At 40.7% G+C, this 16,308-nt stretch overlaps 1 protein-coding gene across 1 annotated transcript in view; it reads left to right on the top strand.

Annotated features, from left to right (window-relative positions):
* Positions 1 to 2,999: 2,999 nt before the first annotated feature.
* The window catches only part of rptor (regulatory associated protein of MTOR, complex 1), a gene marked incomplete in the record, with an annotated part of 186,644 nt that continues 173,335 nt past the window's right edge, over positions 3,000 to 16,308 (top strand). Inside the window, 2 exon segments of the mRNA XM_036137100.1 lie at positions 3,000 to 3,403; positions 5,068 to 5,242. Of these exon segments, the coding sequence (XP_035992993.1) occupies positions 5,075 to 5,242 (168 nt within the window).

Genomic DNA, 16,308 nt, shown 5'->3' with positions numbered 1-16,308 from the left:
ATGCAGGGCGAGGGAATATTTTCATCCTCCATCCATCTTACGCCCCGTTTTCATGGTTCCCAGTGAGCTGACAGCCGCGCTGGCGTCGGTTCCCCAACACAGACCGCGTTTGTGCTTAATGAAATTCATCAAGGCCTTAGAGCAAACTCCTTCATCGACCGAGCGCAAACTGGTAAACATGTTGATTGTACTCTCTCAATTAACCGGCTTTCTGTGAAGCCCCGATCGACCACCAGAGCGAGTACATGAAGTCCGCCGCTGCCTTTTGTTTCAAGGGGTGCCGACACAGCGGCTCCTTCCTCTCCACGGCTCTTCTTTTCGGCGACGGAAACCTTCGGCTCCCGCTGTTTGAGAAATAAGTGTCAGAGCTCATGTAAACACACTGCTCACTTGGCCCACGCAGGTTTTGAGAAAAACAGAACCTCTGCACAGTCAACACACGTCATTCAGTAGAAGAAAAACAACTAAAACAAGATGACTTAAGGTGTCCAAATGGGACTTTACATTGTCAATATTTAAAAGACATTCAGATCCACGCAAGAAAGACAACTCATTACGAGCATATAAGGCATAAGTCACGTGAGCATCATGTGATCGTTTCTTTCTGTACTACAGTGTGTCTTCAAGGCTTTGGCCTAAAAAGCTGAGATCTTGAACAAAAATCGGTTTGCTCCAATGTTGTTAGACTTACAAATGACAATTAGCCAGTGGAATATAGAATTGTGCTTTTACGTTTGAACTTCCTTCACTCTCTCTATCTTTTCTTTTGGTCTTGGTTAGAGGATGGCTGAGGCCTTGTTAGTATTAAATAGCAGTGTTTGGTCTTTTTGAATCATAGATGTACATTTGGCACCTTGTGCTGATTGCTCTGAAGGACAGATCAGTGAAAAAAAGCACAAGATACAGAACAACCTCATTTTTTCCCCCATCTTATGATAGGCACAAGCCTATCTACGTTTGTGTTTAGGCTTAGCTTTCTTTTTAAATCAGGGGCCCTTCTGTTGTTTTGTGATACCCATTTACTTTTGTCACTTTCTGGCCTGGCTAGAAGACACACTGACCACCTTTTCTCGCTTCTTACCTTCAGCTTTCCTGTCTTGTTAGAAGTATTCATACACCTTGAACTTTGTCTCCCTTTGTCATGTTACAGCAGCAAAGACAAAAAGTGCCAGATACTTGTGCAGCAAAGGGAATATCCATCCATTCGTCCGTCCGTCCCTGCATGCAGGGTTGTGGCCGGTTCGGTCTATGGTTTAAAACTTTCTGTTTTCACAAACTAAGATGTAAATCTTTAGTAGTGTGTCTCTTCTGGCCTCACACATCAAGGCCCTCTCAATTGTATTTTGACTAGGCCCTTCTAATACACATTTATGCTTTGAAACCATTAGTTTGGAAACATTTCACGATAAGTACCAACCTAATAAACGCTACACTTTCCAAAAATCAATATACCGTCACAGTCTTTTAAAATAGTGGCAGAACAGAAGTTGGGCTTTTTCACATTTCCTTTTTTTTTGTTGACAAAACAAAACAAAAACAAAGAGAGGGTTCTTGTTATTTTGTGCTGCGTGTTTCAAATAAAATATTCTAAATGTTTTAAGTTGGTAAAAAAAAACATAAAAGGTACCCTGAAGTCAGACATCCATGAAGACGAAACAGTTTTTGCACCAGCCTCGAACTCAAAATTCAGTTTGGCTGCTCTAAGCTCAAAATCTTGTGAATCTGTGCTCTGGTCTGGTTACTTTCACTTTTCTGTATCAATAAATATTCACACACATGCAGCCTTACTTTTTAAAGGCATTATTTCAGTGTTTGAATACAAAGAGACACACTTGGAGATGAGCTTGCTAACATTAGTCTGGTCATTCAGTAAACAGCTGGTGAATTGTACTGATAAGGCATGTTACGGGAAAATGGTTAGGCTTGGTTATTCCAAGCTCTCCTTTTTGGGGTTTATTTGTTCTATCGCTGATTTGTTTGATATATAGTATAAACAAAAAAAAAATCTCTATAAATTGTAACTATAAATGCAGCCCAGGTGGTACTTATAGGGTCAAGGTGAACGTTTGTCTCAGTATCCAGTCTTTTGCAACCTCTAATTCTTGCATTTAGCTCCATGCATTTTACCATCAACTCTGACTAGCTTCCCTGCCCCGCACCCCACAGCATGCTGCTGCCACCACCATGTTTCCAGGCAGTCCAGGTACCTCTTCGCAATATGCAAATTGTATACGATGATGTTGCTGCGACAGTAAATGTATGATGTTTCGCAAACCCTAGTGCACAGTTTAGCCATGCTATTTTCATTTACAGAAAATGGACCAAACGGTGCTTATAGATCCTAAAGCTTGGGATATTTTTTTTCTTTACCTACCTCTGCTTTACACCTCTTTACAACTGTATCCCAGAGCTATGTGGTTTGTTCCCTGGCTTTCATCATAGTTCTATGTTTTCTCTACGTTCTTCACAGAACAGCTACATTTATGCTAAAGGTAGTCGAACAAGGTTTTATTTTGAGCAATGAGAGTAAAAGGGGTTGACCACAAACACACGTTACACTTTGCGGATTTCCAGAGAGAAAATACAAAATTAAAATACAACATATCTATCTATCTATCTATCTATCTATCTATCTATCTATCTATCTATCTATCTATCTATCTATCTATCTATCTACATATATATGTGTCTATATATACATATATATATATATATATATATATATATATATATATATATATATATATATATATACATATATATGTGTCTATATATACATATATATATACATATACATATATATATATATATATATATATATATATATATATATATATATATATATATATATATATATATATATATATATATATATTATAATATATAGATGGTGTGTGTGTTTGTTTTGGTCTGCGACGGAAACGTCGATGACGTTTTACGGCAGCTTCGGTGCATTCTGGGTCTAACCCAACATGGCTGCGCCCTTGCCGAAGTGCTGAAGAAGTGCCTCTCCGGAGATATTCTCGGGTCCGCGTGTCGTCTCCGCGAAACCCCTCGAACCGAACCAGCCCGTCGGGTCGCCGGTCTGCAGGACACCGCCGCGGCACCCCGGTCATCGCTACGCGCGGCCGCCCCTTCGCGTGGCTGTGGCAGACTGTCCGTGTGAAGATGGGCCTCGTCTCCAGCCCCGTCCCGTAGCAAAGAGCCCCGGGGAGTGGAGCCGCAGGTTCCCCTGCAAACACGCGCCCGTGCAGCTCGCCTTCGACGGCTTCGACCTGCTGTACCGGCTGTGGACGCTGCCCTACAGTTTCCTGACCAGGATCATCTGCGCCACCGTGTCTGTCATCGCCCGCAGACGGAGAGCCTCTTCCCCATCCCGGGTCGATCATCCCGCCGCACCAAGGTCTGCACGCATCTGCACGCTCTGGCCGGCACGGCTCAGCGCCATTTCTGCACATCTGCTCCGTCTCGTGTTGCCCTCGGCTCGCGTCGCCGCGAGGTCCACCCGGAGGGGATTTGAATAGCGTTGTTTGACAGCCGGTGGCGGCGGTCAGAGGAGCCGTGGCGCGGAGCAGCTGTTGGGCTAGCCGGCTAGTGGAGCTAAGTGGATGCAGCCAGCAGCAGCTTTTGTTTGGCAAAGTTTTACCAGGAGATTGGTCTGATCACCGTGATTCCTGGTACATGTGATCCCCTCTACCTCTTCTCCTTCAGCAGCTGGAATGAGACATCTTCAAGTTACATGTGCTGGCTAAAGAAAAGAAAAAGGAAAACAGATTTGTTTGATAACTTTTATAAACACATCACATTACAAGAAGGTGTACTAATGGCAATCAGTGTCCAGCAAAGCCTGAGGTTCTCATAGACAAGCTTTTGGCTAGTTTCTTAAGCAGTACATAGTTGTTGCCAATATGTATTCATGGCCTGTCTCCTTAGATCCTGGCTGCCTTCTGGGGTTTTTCTGCTCAGTTTTTCCCCTTCTCACATTTTTACTTCCATTTGGATCCAGGTCTCCTTTCTGTGTTGACAAACTGCTTCTGTAATGCAAAGAATCCCCTTAAACAGCACTTGGAGAAAAATTAGCACATGCTCCAAAAGTTTTGATTCGGCAGAGTTCATGCAAGGGACGAGACATTGATTTATTTATTTAATTTTAATTTTTTTTTTTTAGAAATTCCTCATGATTGTTTGTTCTTAATTGTATATTTATTAATTTCTGTAAATTTTCCTGAACTTTTTGAGTTGGTTGTTTTTTCCCCTCCATTATTATTATTATTTTTTGTTTTTTTATTATGTTTTTTTTTTCCAGTAGATAGTGTAGAGCGGTCTGGCCTCTGTAAAAAAATGTTTAAATACATTTAAAAGCTCTCAGGTTTGCCTATTTTTTTTTTTTTTTTAGTACTGCCCCCCCCCCCCCCTTGATAACAGAAGTCAAAGTATAGTTTAAAAAAAGGCAGAAAGTGTTTGACAAACAGGTTAAACAAGATTTAATCAGTAACTCTGTCTATAAACTTGTTTGTCCTCTTGATTTTTTTTTTTCCTCAGATGGCACCAAAAAAAAAAAAAAAAAAGCATTCTTTGAGAGATACTCGACTCCGCTGTGATGACTTTCAGTTTTTACTGATTATTTATTTATAACCCACCGCCCCATTTAAAGAGATCTACGTTGACGTGGCTGTAAAGTTGCTTTGGCCCTGGCTTTGTTTTCGCAATAGTGTCTTTCAGCATGTGGTTTGTTTTTAGCTCTCACATGCTTTGTGACGAATCCTTGACAGGAAACCAGTCCAAGTGATGACTAAAACACAGAAACTGAAATCAGATTTCTGGTTTTAAGCTGTATTTGATTGATTTAGGTCACTTTTATTGTGGATATTTATCAGCAGAGAATGTGATCGGGCATCTTCCCATCTGATTAATCAGGTGTTTTTTAACCCATTTGAAGGATGCAGACAGATCCATTCAGAGATGGTCTGGGATGCTTTCGATGACGTTCTCATGCATATTTTGCTAAGTTGGAATAGAATTATTTACAATGCCCTCATTACACTTGTTGCTTTTAACCCCATCCAGGGCCCTGATGAAAATGGACTCGGACCTGCTTCATTCCCCCGCCGTGGGCCTCACGGAGGAAGAGGAGGCCGACATGAATGACTGGAAGCTTCCTTTGACCTTCATGAAGAAAAGGCACTTGGAGAAGATCGAGGGCTCCAAGGCGTTAGCACAGAGCTGGAGGATGAAGGACAGGGTAAGCTGCTCGCTTGTTTATGTCTGCGTTACCCCGGCAGGGCCAGAGGGGCTCTCTTGAAGCACAGCCAGAGTCCGGACCTGGCCGATAACAGTGTTTTATACTTCACAGGGGTTCATTTTCACGTTCCGAAACCAACTTAGAAAAAGAGGAAGCCACTGACGGATGATGAAAATTTACGACTTCCAAAGTTCTCTGTAAATTAAATGAAACAAACTCATTTTGCTGGTATAATAGCAGTTTTGAAATGCAAATCTCATATTCTGGTTTTGACAGCTATTCAAGCTGAAAATCAAACAAAACTTCATGATGAATGAAGATCAGTGAGGCAGCTTCATTTAGGGAATCCTTGAAGAGACTTGCAATAATTTTTAGCATACAAATTAAATTCCAAAACCCAGAAACCACAAAAAGGACAAACTAGCAGTCGACAGAAGTACGAGTTAAACAGAAAAAAAAACAGCTATTAGCATGTCAGCACATACACTTTAAAGGTGCATAGCCACATAATATGCTGATTAAAAAAAGACCAAAAGCCATTTGATGATGATAAAACAAGTTTATATACACCAAGCCTCCATCTTGACAGTGTAGCATTGATAGTCCTATTTGAGCCAACAGATTATTCGCTCTCGGGCGCGATTAACAAACATAAACAGATGTGGCGCCATCTAGCGACAGTATCGCAGAACTATTATAATGCCAGTTTGCTTAATTTATAAATCAATTGTAAATAATGGCAGACTGAGCCTGACCCTCAGCAATGCCTCACAATAAAACAGCAGCTCAGCTTGGTGGAGGATCAACCGTTATTAATAATAAAAAAAAAACGATCTATAGCAACTTTAAGAGCCTTATATCAGAACATTTACTCACGTCAGTCAACTCTGCGGTCACATCTGAGCAATCGGCAGGTTTAGCGTCCGCTTCAGTGAACACCAACGTTCATACTGTATTCCCAGCGACATTCCCTCTTGGAATCATTTTTTTGTGTTTCTTTTCTTGGACCATTCTTCATTGTTTCGCTGGTAGATGCTAATAGCCGTTAGCAGCGTCCTTGTTTTATCCCCTGCTGCGCATGCACAGTACGTACTTCCGCTAACATCATGAATAAACACAAAATGGCTTTATTTACTAACAAACTGAGCAAAAACAAAGCATAAAACGTCCAAATAGCAACTAATACGCCAGCAGGACATGATTATCTATTCTTAAAACTTTGTATGCAACCAGAGTGAGCTACTGACGTATAAATAAAAAAAGTAAAATAATGTGTCTATGCACCCTTTAAAGTAAATTAAATTTTTGCAGCTGAAATAAGTTCTAGAAAACAGAAGCCAAAGGTGGTGAGCGAGACCAAAAAAAACCCAACTAACTGCAGGTGGCCGTTCTCTGCTCTCTGAAGAAAATGTATCCATAATGTCTGGTATAAAGATTGGATTCTTGTAAATTAGGACATGTATAGCGAGTCCGAGGAGCTTTAGGACACCCTCCCTCAGCCATGGGTTCCTGGAAATGGCCCTTAGACACACGGGGAACTTTGCTCGACCAAATAATGAGACTATTGGCTGACAGAAGGAAGTTGTGAGATATATTTCTGTTTTGAACATGATACAATAGTTTTTGAAGAACAGTCATCTTAATAGCATTGACACTGCCAAACAACCAGAGGGGGGAGGAGTTTCCATTTGACTATCATATCTTCAAATGGATCAGTTACGTGCAAGTAGTTATTTTTAAATCTTTATAAAAAAATATGTTTTAATAGTGATCCCAATATGCCAAGTAGTTGGTGGACACTTGGAACGGTGTGTTAAGAAAAGCTGGGTACCATCTGACAGAGGCATTAAAGTTCTTTTTTTCCCAATTAATAGTGAACCCACAGAGGCACCCGAAGTCCTTTACAAGATTTAAAAGCGGATTAAGGGACACAGTGACGTCAGCCAGAGTCAGAGTCACATCATCTGTGTATTGAGTGCGGCTTTCCACCGTCCCCAATGCCGACCGTCTGGGGATTAACTGGGAGGGGGAGACTTGTCATAGTTGGTAATAACTGAGGATTCAGGGCAGGCGTATAACATTTGCAGCGATGTCTTATATTTATTGCCAAAGCCACATTTTTTTGAGAGTTTTAAACATTCTTCTCCACTCAGTTTGATGTAATGCCTGTTGGGCATCTAGTGAAATAACAACGGACTGGGCTGTGCTCGTGGAATACATAACACCTCAGATTAATTTTTCAGGAAATTCCTTCTGCTCTCTAATTTCAGGACGTTGTTGCCGGGAATCGATTCAAAATAGATTCTTGATTCGGATCATCGTTATTCTGCAAATGAACATAACTCCAAACAATCCCATCTTTATTAGCTATAACAGTAACACTAGCAGGGTGGGTAGAGTGGAGGCACCATGTACTGAGGCTATCAGTCCTCAACCCAGCTGCCCTGGATTCAACTCCCGGCCCAAAGCTTGTTATTGCAAGTCCTGCCTCCTGCCTAGGCCTTGTGTCAAAAAGGCTCCTAGTGCTACCAAAAACAAACACTACAGAACCAGAAATCCATATTCTGGGCCCTGGACACAGACTGCAGGTGGAGCCTCTCTTTTCACAGCTCCTTTACACAACATTACATCTTCACTAAGTTCACAATTTTCATTTCCAGTACAGATAGACCGGAATATAAAGGGCTAACGCCAGTAATGGTGCATGTAGTGTTTACATAAATCAGCAGCGAAAACAACCTTCTGCTGATTGGCAATGTTTAGGGCTTTAGACCGTCTCTCCCGTTTTTCATCACCGCTTTCCGATGCTGAAATTATGTAGAGCGGGACCTAACTTAGAGAGGACAAGTCTCAAGTTAATTTTCTTCAGACAGGTCTGGGGTTTTTATCCAGGTGGATGAAGTAGTATTTAACTTTTATTACCACACTAAAAATACACTAGAGATTGTGTTCAGGTAAGGAAAGTTAACGTTTTGGAATGGCCTGGACAGGGTCCAGAACTGAATCTGTACATACTGTACTAGGGCTGGACGATAATTTAATAATAATATATATCAATCGATGGACGTATATCGATGATAGAAAGAAAGGGTCAATAAAAAGCTCAATAGATTAAACGTTTTACTTCCTTTTGCATTCTAGTCTATCATGTAGATTAATATTACAGTCATTACATCCTCCCGACCAATCACAACGCAGACCCAGAAACGCTCCGCCATCAAGCTCCGCCCCCTTCAGAGTTCAGCGAGCACGCGTTCTTTTTTTTTTATTTTCAAAAACTTGCAGGTTTGGTTAAAAAAAAAGTTGATTGAATAAAGAGTTGAGTTTGAATTCAGTGTTTCTTTGTGTTCTGTATCTAAAAACAGGTCGCTAAGCAACAGCATAAAATGGCCAGGGCTGCACTTAAAATATATGTTTTGAATTTGTTGATGATTATCGATACTGATCAATATGATTTGTATTTTATCGATATGCTATTTTTTTCTATATCGTCCAGCCCTATACTGTACATGTAATTTGTACTTTTTTAGTAAGCTTTTCAGTTTAATTGTAATATTAAATACTTACAAATGTATAGTTGTGTGGCTAAACCAATTAGACATTCTAATACAATTTGTGCCATAAGCGTAGCACCAGCCTCTGAGTTGTTGTTATTGTCCCTTTTCACTGTTAGACCTGAAACTGGGTTATCAGTCTCCTTTAGCAGTAGCAAAGTCCACCTATCAGCACCTCAGAGGATCACTAATTGCTATCTTTTTTTTTTTTTTTTTTATCATGCAGCCTCAGTCTAAAAGTCTTTAGATTAGCAGATACCAGCCATACCTTTGGATGGAGCACTTGGATGGGAGGTGGTGTTATCTTGGTGTGCATTACTCAAAGGCGGGGGGGGGGGGGGGGGGGGAAGCACAAGTACTCATTCTACCAATCGAATTAGTCAACAGGTATCCACTGCGAATCGGCGTCTTTCTGCGTAGTTTCTATAGTGCTAATTCATATTGTTCTGCTGGAGGCTGCGTCTGCACCGTTCTAAAGGTGGAACCTCGAAGCTCTACTTCACGAACGGCCGTTTGATCCGCCGCTAACGCAGTCGTTTCATTTCCTCTCTGCCACGGGCTGCTACCGCTATAATGATCGCAAGTGTCACTTAGTCATACATAACCCCGGCAAACCCTTCACCCATTGTAGAAATTCAGCCGACATGAAAAATTAAACACACGGCTTCTGTTAGGACACGAGTTGAATTAGACCGCTCGGTTGCCCCCGCTGAAGTGTCGCGCTGCGGGGAAATGAAGACATCATTAAACGCGAGGCTGCTATTGATTCAGAAGAGGTAATAAAGGCAGAGCGAAATTGACATTCCTATCAGAAAGTTATGCTAAATGTACTCCGTTATTTTATTTTATTTTTTTTATCATTGCCCAGGGCACTCTCAGGCCACAGACCTGCATTTATTAGGCTTAACATTTCTGGAAGATGTGGAGCTGGGTGTGTTAACGCTTTTATTCAAGAATGATTTGGCTATGATTTAGGAAGAAAAGCAATATAACTGCTCTAGAACTGTTGTTCAGATGATTAAAAAAAACAAAAAACATTCGGGATATCTTTAAAGGTTTGCATTTTTTCCACTTCGCTACAGGAAACTTAAATAGCAATCAAAGCCGGTGGGTTGTAACCTTCAGCTCTTTGTTTTGAAGTTGTGATTCAGTCAGACCTCCCACAAAAGGTTCCCTGATTTATAGAGCTTGGACTCAGTTATGCAAATGTGCAGTTCCAGCTTACGCTTTGGCTGATTTGAAATGATGGTTATTATCTGCAGAGGCTACCGTGTCAAGTGAAGTGATAAACTAGAAGTTAAGCCTGCTGAGAGCAGCGTGCTGCAGCGGGCTTATGAGTGGGCTTTAAGTGATGTTCCGCACGGTGGGAAATCAAAGGTCTCTCAAACACACACTGAAGAGGACTCGGAGGCTTTACCATTTCTTGCCTCATTGGTCAGTGTTGTCTTTATCCCCCTGGTGAGCTAGTGAAAAAAATAATATATATATATATATATATATATATATATATATATATATATATATATATATATATATATATATATGCCATTGACTTGCCTGTGCAATCGCATGCAGTTTGTGTGTGCGCTATTTGCACTGAGGCGTGCTTGTGTGGACGCTTCCTGCTCCAGTGAAAACAATTTTGGGGAGAGCTGCTGGTATAATCGCTGAGAACTGTCAGTGTTGTGCAACAGGGTCCAAAGTCAGACATAATTTCAGCTGAAAGCCGGGTCTATGAAACGTATAATATCGAGTAAATGTTGATCAGGACGTCTCAAAGTAGTGTTTTTTTTTTTTCCCTGGGTATGTCTTTGAAGGCTAGAAGATTATGCATTAGTCATTTTGAGAGAAACTAAGATAACAAACTCATCATGTTAACTGGTAAATATCGATTTTCTGTCTTTCTGTCACATTAAACAGGGCCTTGCAGAAGGCAACTTTAGAATAAAAGGTACGGCGACTGTAAGATCGCTCTGCCAACGTGGAAGTGTTTCCCAGGCCGAGCCAACTCCTGACAAACAGACGTAATGGTGGCCACAGTGAACCTCGCAGCGTTAAAACAGGCGTTTTTGCCCTATCTACCAACATTAAAGAAAAAAAGATGGGGGGGGGGGGGGGGATTGTCAAATGAGTTGTGAATCGTGTGAATGAAGTTATTTCAAGGTAACCACAGACAAATTGACATTAAAGCCCAAGCTAAAATAGCCAACTTAAAATATATATCACTAAGTCTCTAAGTCTAAGTAACTTAAAATAGTGACTGCAGACTGCAGTGGATGTTTTCATGCTGCCATTGAGCTTTCCATGCCAAGAAGTTACAATGAAATTCTGTATTAGGAGTGCAAATTAGACATTACACCACCTATTAAACGCTTTGTGCAAAATCGGAGTCCTGTGAACTGATCTGACGATGAAAAAACTTCTGACTTTCGTATCCAAAACACATAAAACGCAGGAGAACGAGCATCAAGCGTTACCCTTGAAATGAACCATTAACCACACAGTGTTTATGAACAAAAATGTACTTACCTTCGTCCAGAGAAACGTGTCCTCCGCCGATCACGGTTGTGTTCAGCTGTTCCCGAGGTCGGTCCGTCTCGTATCCATAATTTAAATTTACTAGACTCCTTTTGGGTTACAGGAAAGGAATAAAAGATCCTCTAAACGCTCGGGATAACGCGTGTCTGAATTGTGCTTTCCCTACTAACAACGTTTAACCATTTTTACAAAAATTTTTTTTTTTAACAAATTCACTCTGACTGCAATACGTTCACAATGTAGCATCCTGGTATCATGTCAGCTGGAGAGGAGCAGCTTCTGCAGGTAAGGGGCGTTTCCCTTCAGGACAGATCGCGATCGCTGGTTGGTGACGAACCTCCAAGATTTATTGACAGGCAGCGTCATGTCAATTGTGGCCAACTTTCCAGCCGTATCTAGGAAACCTTTTTTAAACGGTTTGAGGCAAATGTTTGAGGGTTGAAGTCAACCACCTCCGTTATGTGTCTGAGTCGCCTAGTGAAGTAGAGACAAAGCTGAAATGCTCACCTATAATACACATATACGCATAGCCTCCCTTTTTCTTTTGTTTACGTAAAACACCCCCGTCAAAAAAAAACATGGTGCTTATATATGTATACCAAGTGTTTGTACGCTGTGAGCGCGTTAACCAAAGTCAGATTGCTTGACTTTGCGCCACTATGGCCAAACAAAGATGATTCTGATCTTGACCTTTGGTTTGACTCTGGGATTTCATAAAGGTTGCAAACATTTCCAAATCCTTCATGTTTCTTGTCAGACAGACGTTTAAAGTTCAAATATGAAAAAAGAAACAAAAAAACTAGCAATTTTGCTGGACTCCGTCGGGTCTTCCCGTTATCTGCTAAAAGTCTCTAACTCTCGCAGCCTGAATCAGCTGCGAACACATCTCTGCATTAATAAAGTTTCCTTTTAAATAGCTTTTTTACATCCATATGCTACCCCCTGAGTTTATTTTAAACACCTCACTGAGACTGAAAATAGCTGACTTTGACTCCACGTCTCTCGGTAACTACTTTCACACTGAAGACTTTTTGTGTCAGAGCAGATTGCTGTCTCTAGGCACGGTACAGTTTGCTCACACTGCAAAAACAGAACTAAATATAAGTGTATTTAAAATGAGTGTATTTGTCCTTGATTTGAGCTGGTAAATGAGATGATCTGCCAATGCAATAAGATTTTTGCACTTAAAATAGGAACAATTCATCTCCATCATCTTATTTCAAGTGCAGGATGTCTAATTATCTTATTTAAGGGGTCAAAATACTCATCACATTGGCAGATAATCTTATTTACCTGCTCAAATCAAGGATAAATACACTAACTTTAAGAACATTTTACTTATTTTTAGATCCGTTTTTGCAGTGCAGAAAGCTCCGATTCTTTTAAAGTCCACCGCTCAGTCACCAGTCAAGGCCGATTTCAGTGAGTCAACAGCTGACGACTCGCTGCGTTTCTAAGTTTAAAGCATGAATGATGGTAAGCAGCATTAGTTTTAGGAGAAGATGAAGCAAGCAGGAGGAGGGTTTTAGCGTTGAATTCATACGTTGTTATTTATTTATTTTTTTAGAAAAGAACGGGTTGGGGTAGATGTCTGGCTCACATTTCACGGGTAGTCACTGATGTGAAGGCAGCACCAAACCTCCCGTCGTTCCGCAGCGTTGGCTTTATTTATCACAGCTCAAATTGTCTTGGGCTGCCCGGGTACTGATTTATGAACGGCCCGAGGCGACCTAAACAGGGAGCCGTTGATTTATTTATTTTTATTTTTCTTTATTTTTTGTGGCCGTATCGCTGAACCGCTGTGAAAGTGCCTTTTTGACAGCCTCCTTGCAACAGTTTGCCCGAAGACCCAATTTAAAATGGTGTCTTTGCTTCGTTTATTAGTAGACACAATACCCGTTTCTGTCTTCAGATTTTGTTTTTGCCTTGTTGCCTGAATTATTTATTAATTCAAGTAAGGCTGCTTATAAGTACAGTATATTCCTTTGAAAAACAGTCAGATACAAGGAAAGAAGTCAAAATAAGTGGAAAAACAAGAAGACCTTGGAAAAAACCTGGAAAACGCGCAGAGGAAATTGGAGAAAATCAGTCAACTTAAATTCAGCGAACAATTGGGACTGGTCAAAGTTTTTAAGCGTTGTGTTGTTATGTGTAGTGAAATGTTTTATGGAACATAGTTTGCCGCATGAGTGGATAAACAAAGTGAAACGATGGTTTGCTTTTCTCTCCAATCTCAGCGTTTTGCCACATAATTTTTGTTGTTTACCTGTTTATGTTCATAATTGGTGATCCAACAATTGATTTTTACCCTGTTCAGTAACAGCAGCTCATAAAAAAAAACTCCCATTTGTGGCGTCTAAACTCATTAAAAACATCTTCTTTGATGCGCTTTGTAATAATTTTAGGTTTTGAGGAGCAATCTTTGCATCCTTTCATTTACTATTGAAATTTAAACTAAACTTCTATTAAAGAACCTGCCACACATCTTACGTTCTGCGTTCCTCTCATTGAATTATCGAATTAAGACAAAGTTTACACCACTACATTTCTCTGTCTGAATCAGATGGTCAGACCTCAGTAGAAAGTTGGCAGTCGGTATAAGCGGGTAAAAGCTTGATTGGTGAATCTCCAGCAATAATCTAGATTAATGCCAGAAGTTATTAAGTGATGTTCAGAAATGGATTCTCACACTGGTGATCTTAAAAGGCACCAGAGTTGGGACAGTTAGAGGAAGAATCATGCATATTGATTTGAAATGCTGCTTTGACTCCATCGTTGAAGCCCATTTCTAATTGTTCTCTTTCGGATTATGCAGACTACGCACAAGACGAACTAATTAAATGCGATTGTCACCAAAAGGTTTTGGCTGGAATCCATCATCCGGCTCCTTGTCCCTGATGTAATCGGTGGCAAAGCGCTACAAAGAAACGCCTCCTCCCACGCCCGCGGTGCATTGAATTGCAAAAGGATTTTAGGGAGACTGGGGGAATGTCGGCGTGTAAGGCCCTAAGAACCGAAGCCGCTGCTGGACGTGTGTGTGTGTGTTTGTGTGTGTGTGTGTGTGTGTGTGAGACCCTCAGGCAGCGCTGCATGACGAACCGTCACACCACCAGAATCGATACAGCTGGAGGGGCTCGACAGCACCTCGGTCAGCCGCTGGTTGACAACACGGCCCGTCACTGCATCGAGAAATGTAACTAAGGAGAAATGTAACCTAAAAGGGTTGGAGTCCACAGAAGAAGGAGGAAAAACTATTTATTAACACTTGAACTGAGTTTTTATGAAGTAGTTGCCCAGAAAAGACAGGATTATAGAGAGTTTCAAGCATGATATCAGAAATTGTGACATTAATATTTTCTGTCTAAAATTACAGTAATTGTAATTAGGATTTTATGACTTCTTTTTTTTGAAAATGAATTTCATAATATTCTTGATAAATAAAAGATGATGATAATAAATGAAATAAATTGGAAGGCCTCTTTGCCATCACCCCAATCTTTAGCTCCCTCCGCAGATTCTCCGTCAGACTCAACTGGGTCTCTCCTGTCAGAAGAAACATTCTGGTAGAAAAAAAAAAAGGATTATTTTAAACCTCTCATCCAGGGGTAGAAATAACTTTTGGCTTAACTGTGTTTAAAAAAAAAAAAAAAAAGTGAAAAATGAATATGTTTCTTATGGGAACCAGGCATGGGCGAAACTTTCCGTCTTACAGTTCCAGATGCAGGAAGAAGTGCTGGAGTTACCCATGTTTTCTTCGGCTGTTTTAAAGCTCAGAGTAACGCTGCGGCGTTCATTTTCCAACCTGTTGCTGCACACTGCCAGTCAGCTGGCGGCGAGAAGACTGTTTTCTTCACATAGATTAGAAATGTTATACTCATTGTATGGAAAATCAAAGGAGTGTCACACACCACTCTTATTGAGGTGAAAGGGTTTTAAATGTAAAGCTGGCGATTTATTTACAGCATGTGTGCAAATCGGCTAACCAATCAGATGGCCTGACTAATTAACCAGCTGTTTACACGCTAAAACAAGCTTGTTAAGCTGAAAACTACTATTTTAAATTATTGCTTGAGTCTAGGTATCCAAATCAAAATAAGAATACAGAAATGTTTGTGATATTATCACACCCAGAAGATTTTATATTTTAAACTATTTTGGCACCTATAGCTTTTAGATCATGTAGTTTTTAGCTTTAAACGTTTGTGTAAATTGTTTGGTGCTGTACTGTGACGCTCTAATATGCCCAATTATCTGCCGAAGCAGTTAAATTACGTCTTTTGTCATGTTTGTAAATGACGTTGCAAAGCTATTGAGTTTTCTTTTAGTTTTTAAAAGTGTGCTGTGGATTTATGCTGATCCTAAATGCCACATTAGTGCCTGGCGTCTAAAATGGCTCTGGGTGGTTTTGATGATCGATTATTATTAAATATGCTACATGACACAAACGTTGAATTGTAAGTGAAACCGCTGAGCTCATTCTTGGCTTCATGTGTTTATTTCAGATGCTCTCAGCGTTATTGGTACAGAGTTAAAGCTGCTTAAGAACATGTCGGCTGAGTGTTTTGAGCTTCTGTATCTTCATGTTGTTTGTCTCTCGGAGCAACAGGAGCTCTTTTTCAAGCTCCTTCTCTTTCACACGCGTCGTCTCAACCGCAGAATAATGAAATCAATAAGTCATCAATATTCAGCCCATTGTAATAATGTGGAAATGAGGCCGGTGGTCTGGCTTGGATCATTAGTTGACTTCAATCGGGTTCACGCGGTTCATTACGCCGTGCATGGACTTCCTGTCACAGGGACCTGAGTGTAGTTGCAGTTTTCTGATAATAATTAGATGGCAGTGATTTTTTTATATCTGCGCGTTGCGTCGCAGCGGTGAGTGTTTGGGATTTAAGTGGAGAGAGCTGCGGATCAAAGCGAGTTCCCGTCCTGCTGAGCAGAATACTGAATGTGGCTCTCACCCTGGCTTTGATG

The sequence above is a fragment of the Fundulus heteroclitus genome, chromosome 5 (genome assembly GCF_011125445.2).
Source record: "Fundulus heteroclitus isolate FHET01 chromosome 5, MU-UCD_Fhet_4.1, whole genome shotgun sequence".
In the NCBI taxonomy this organism is placed as follows: Eukaryota; Metazoa; Chordata; class Actinopteri; order Cyprinodontiformes; family Fundulidae; genus Fundulus; species Fundulus heteroclitus.
Note: the sequence above shows the minus strand (reverse complement) of the source record. Positions and strands in the feature narration are given on the sequence as shown.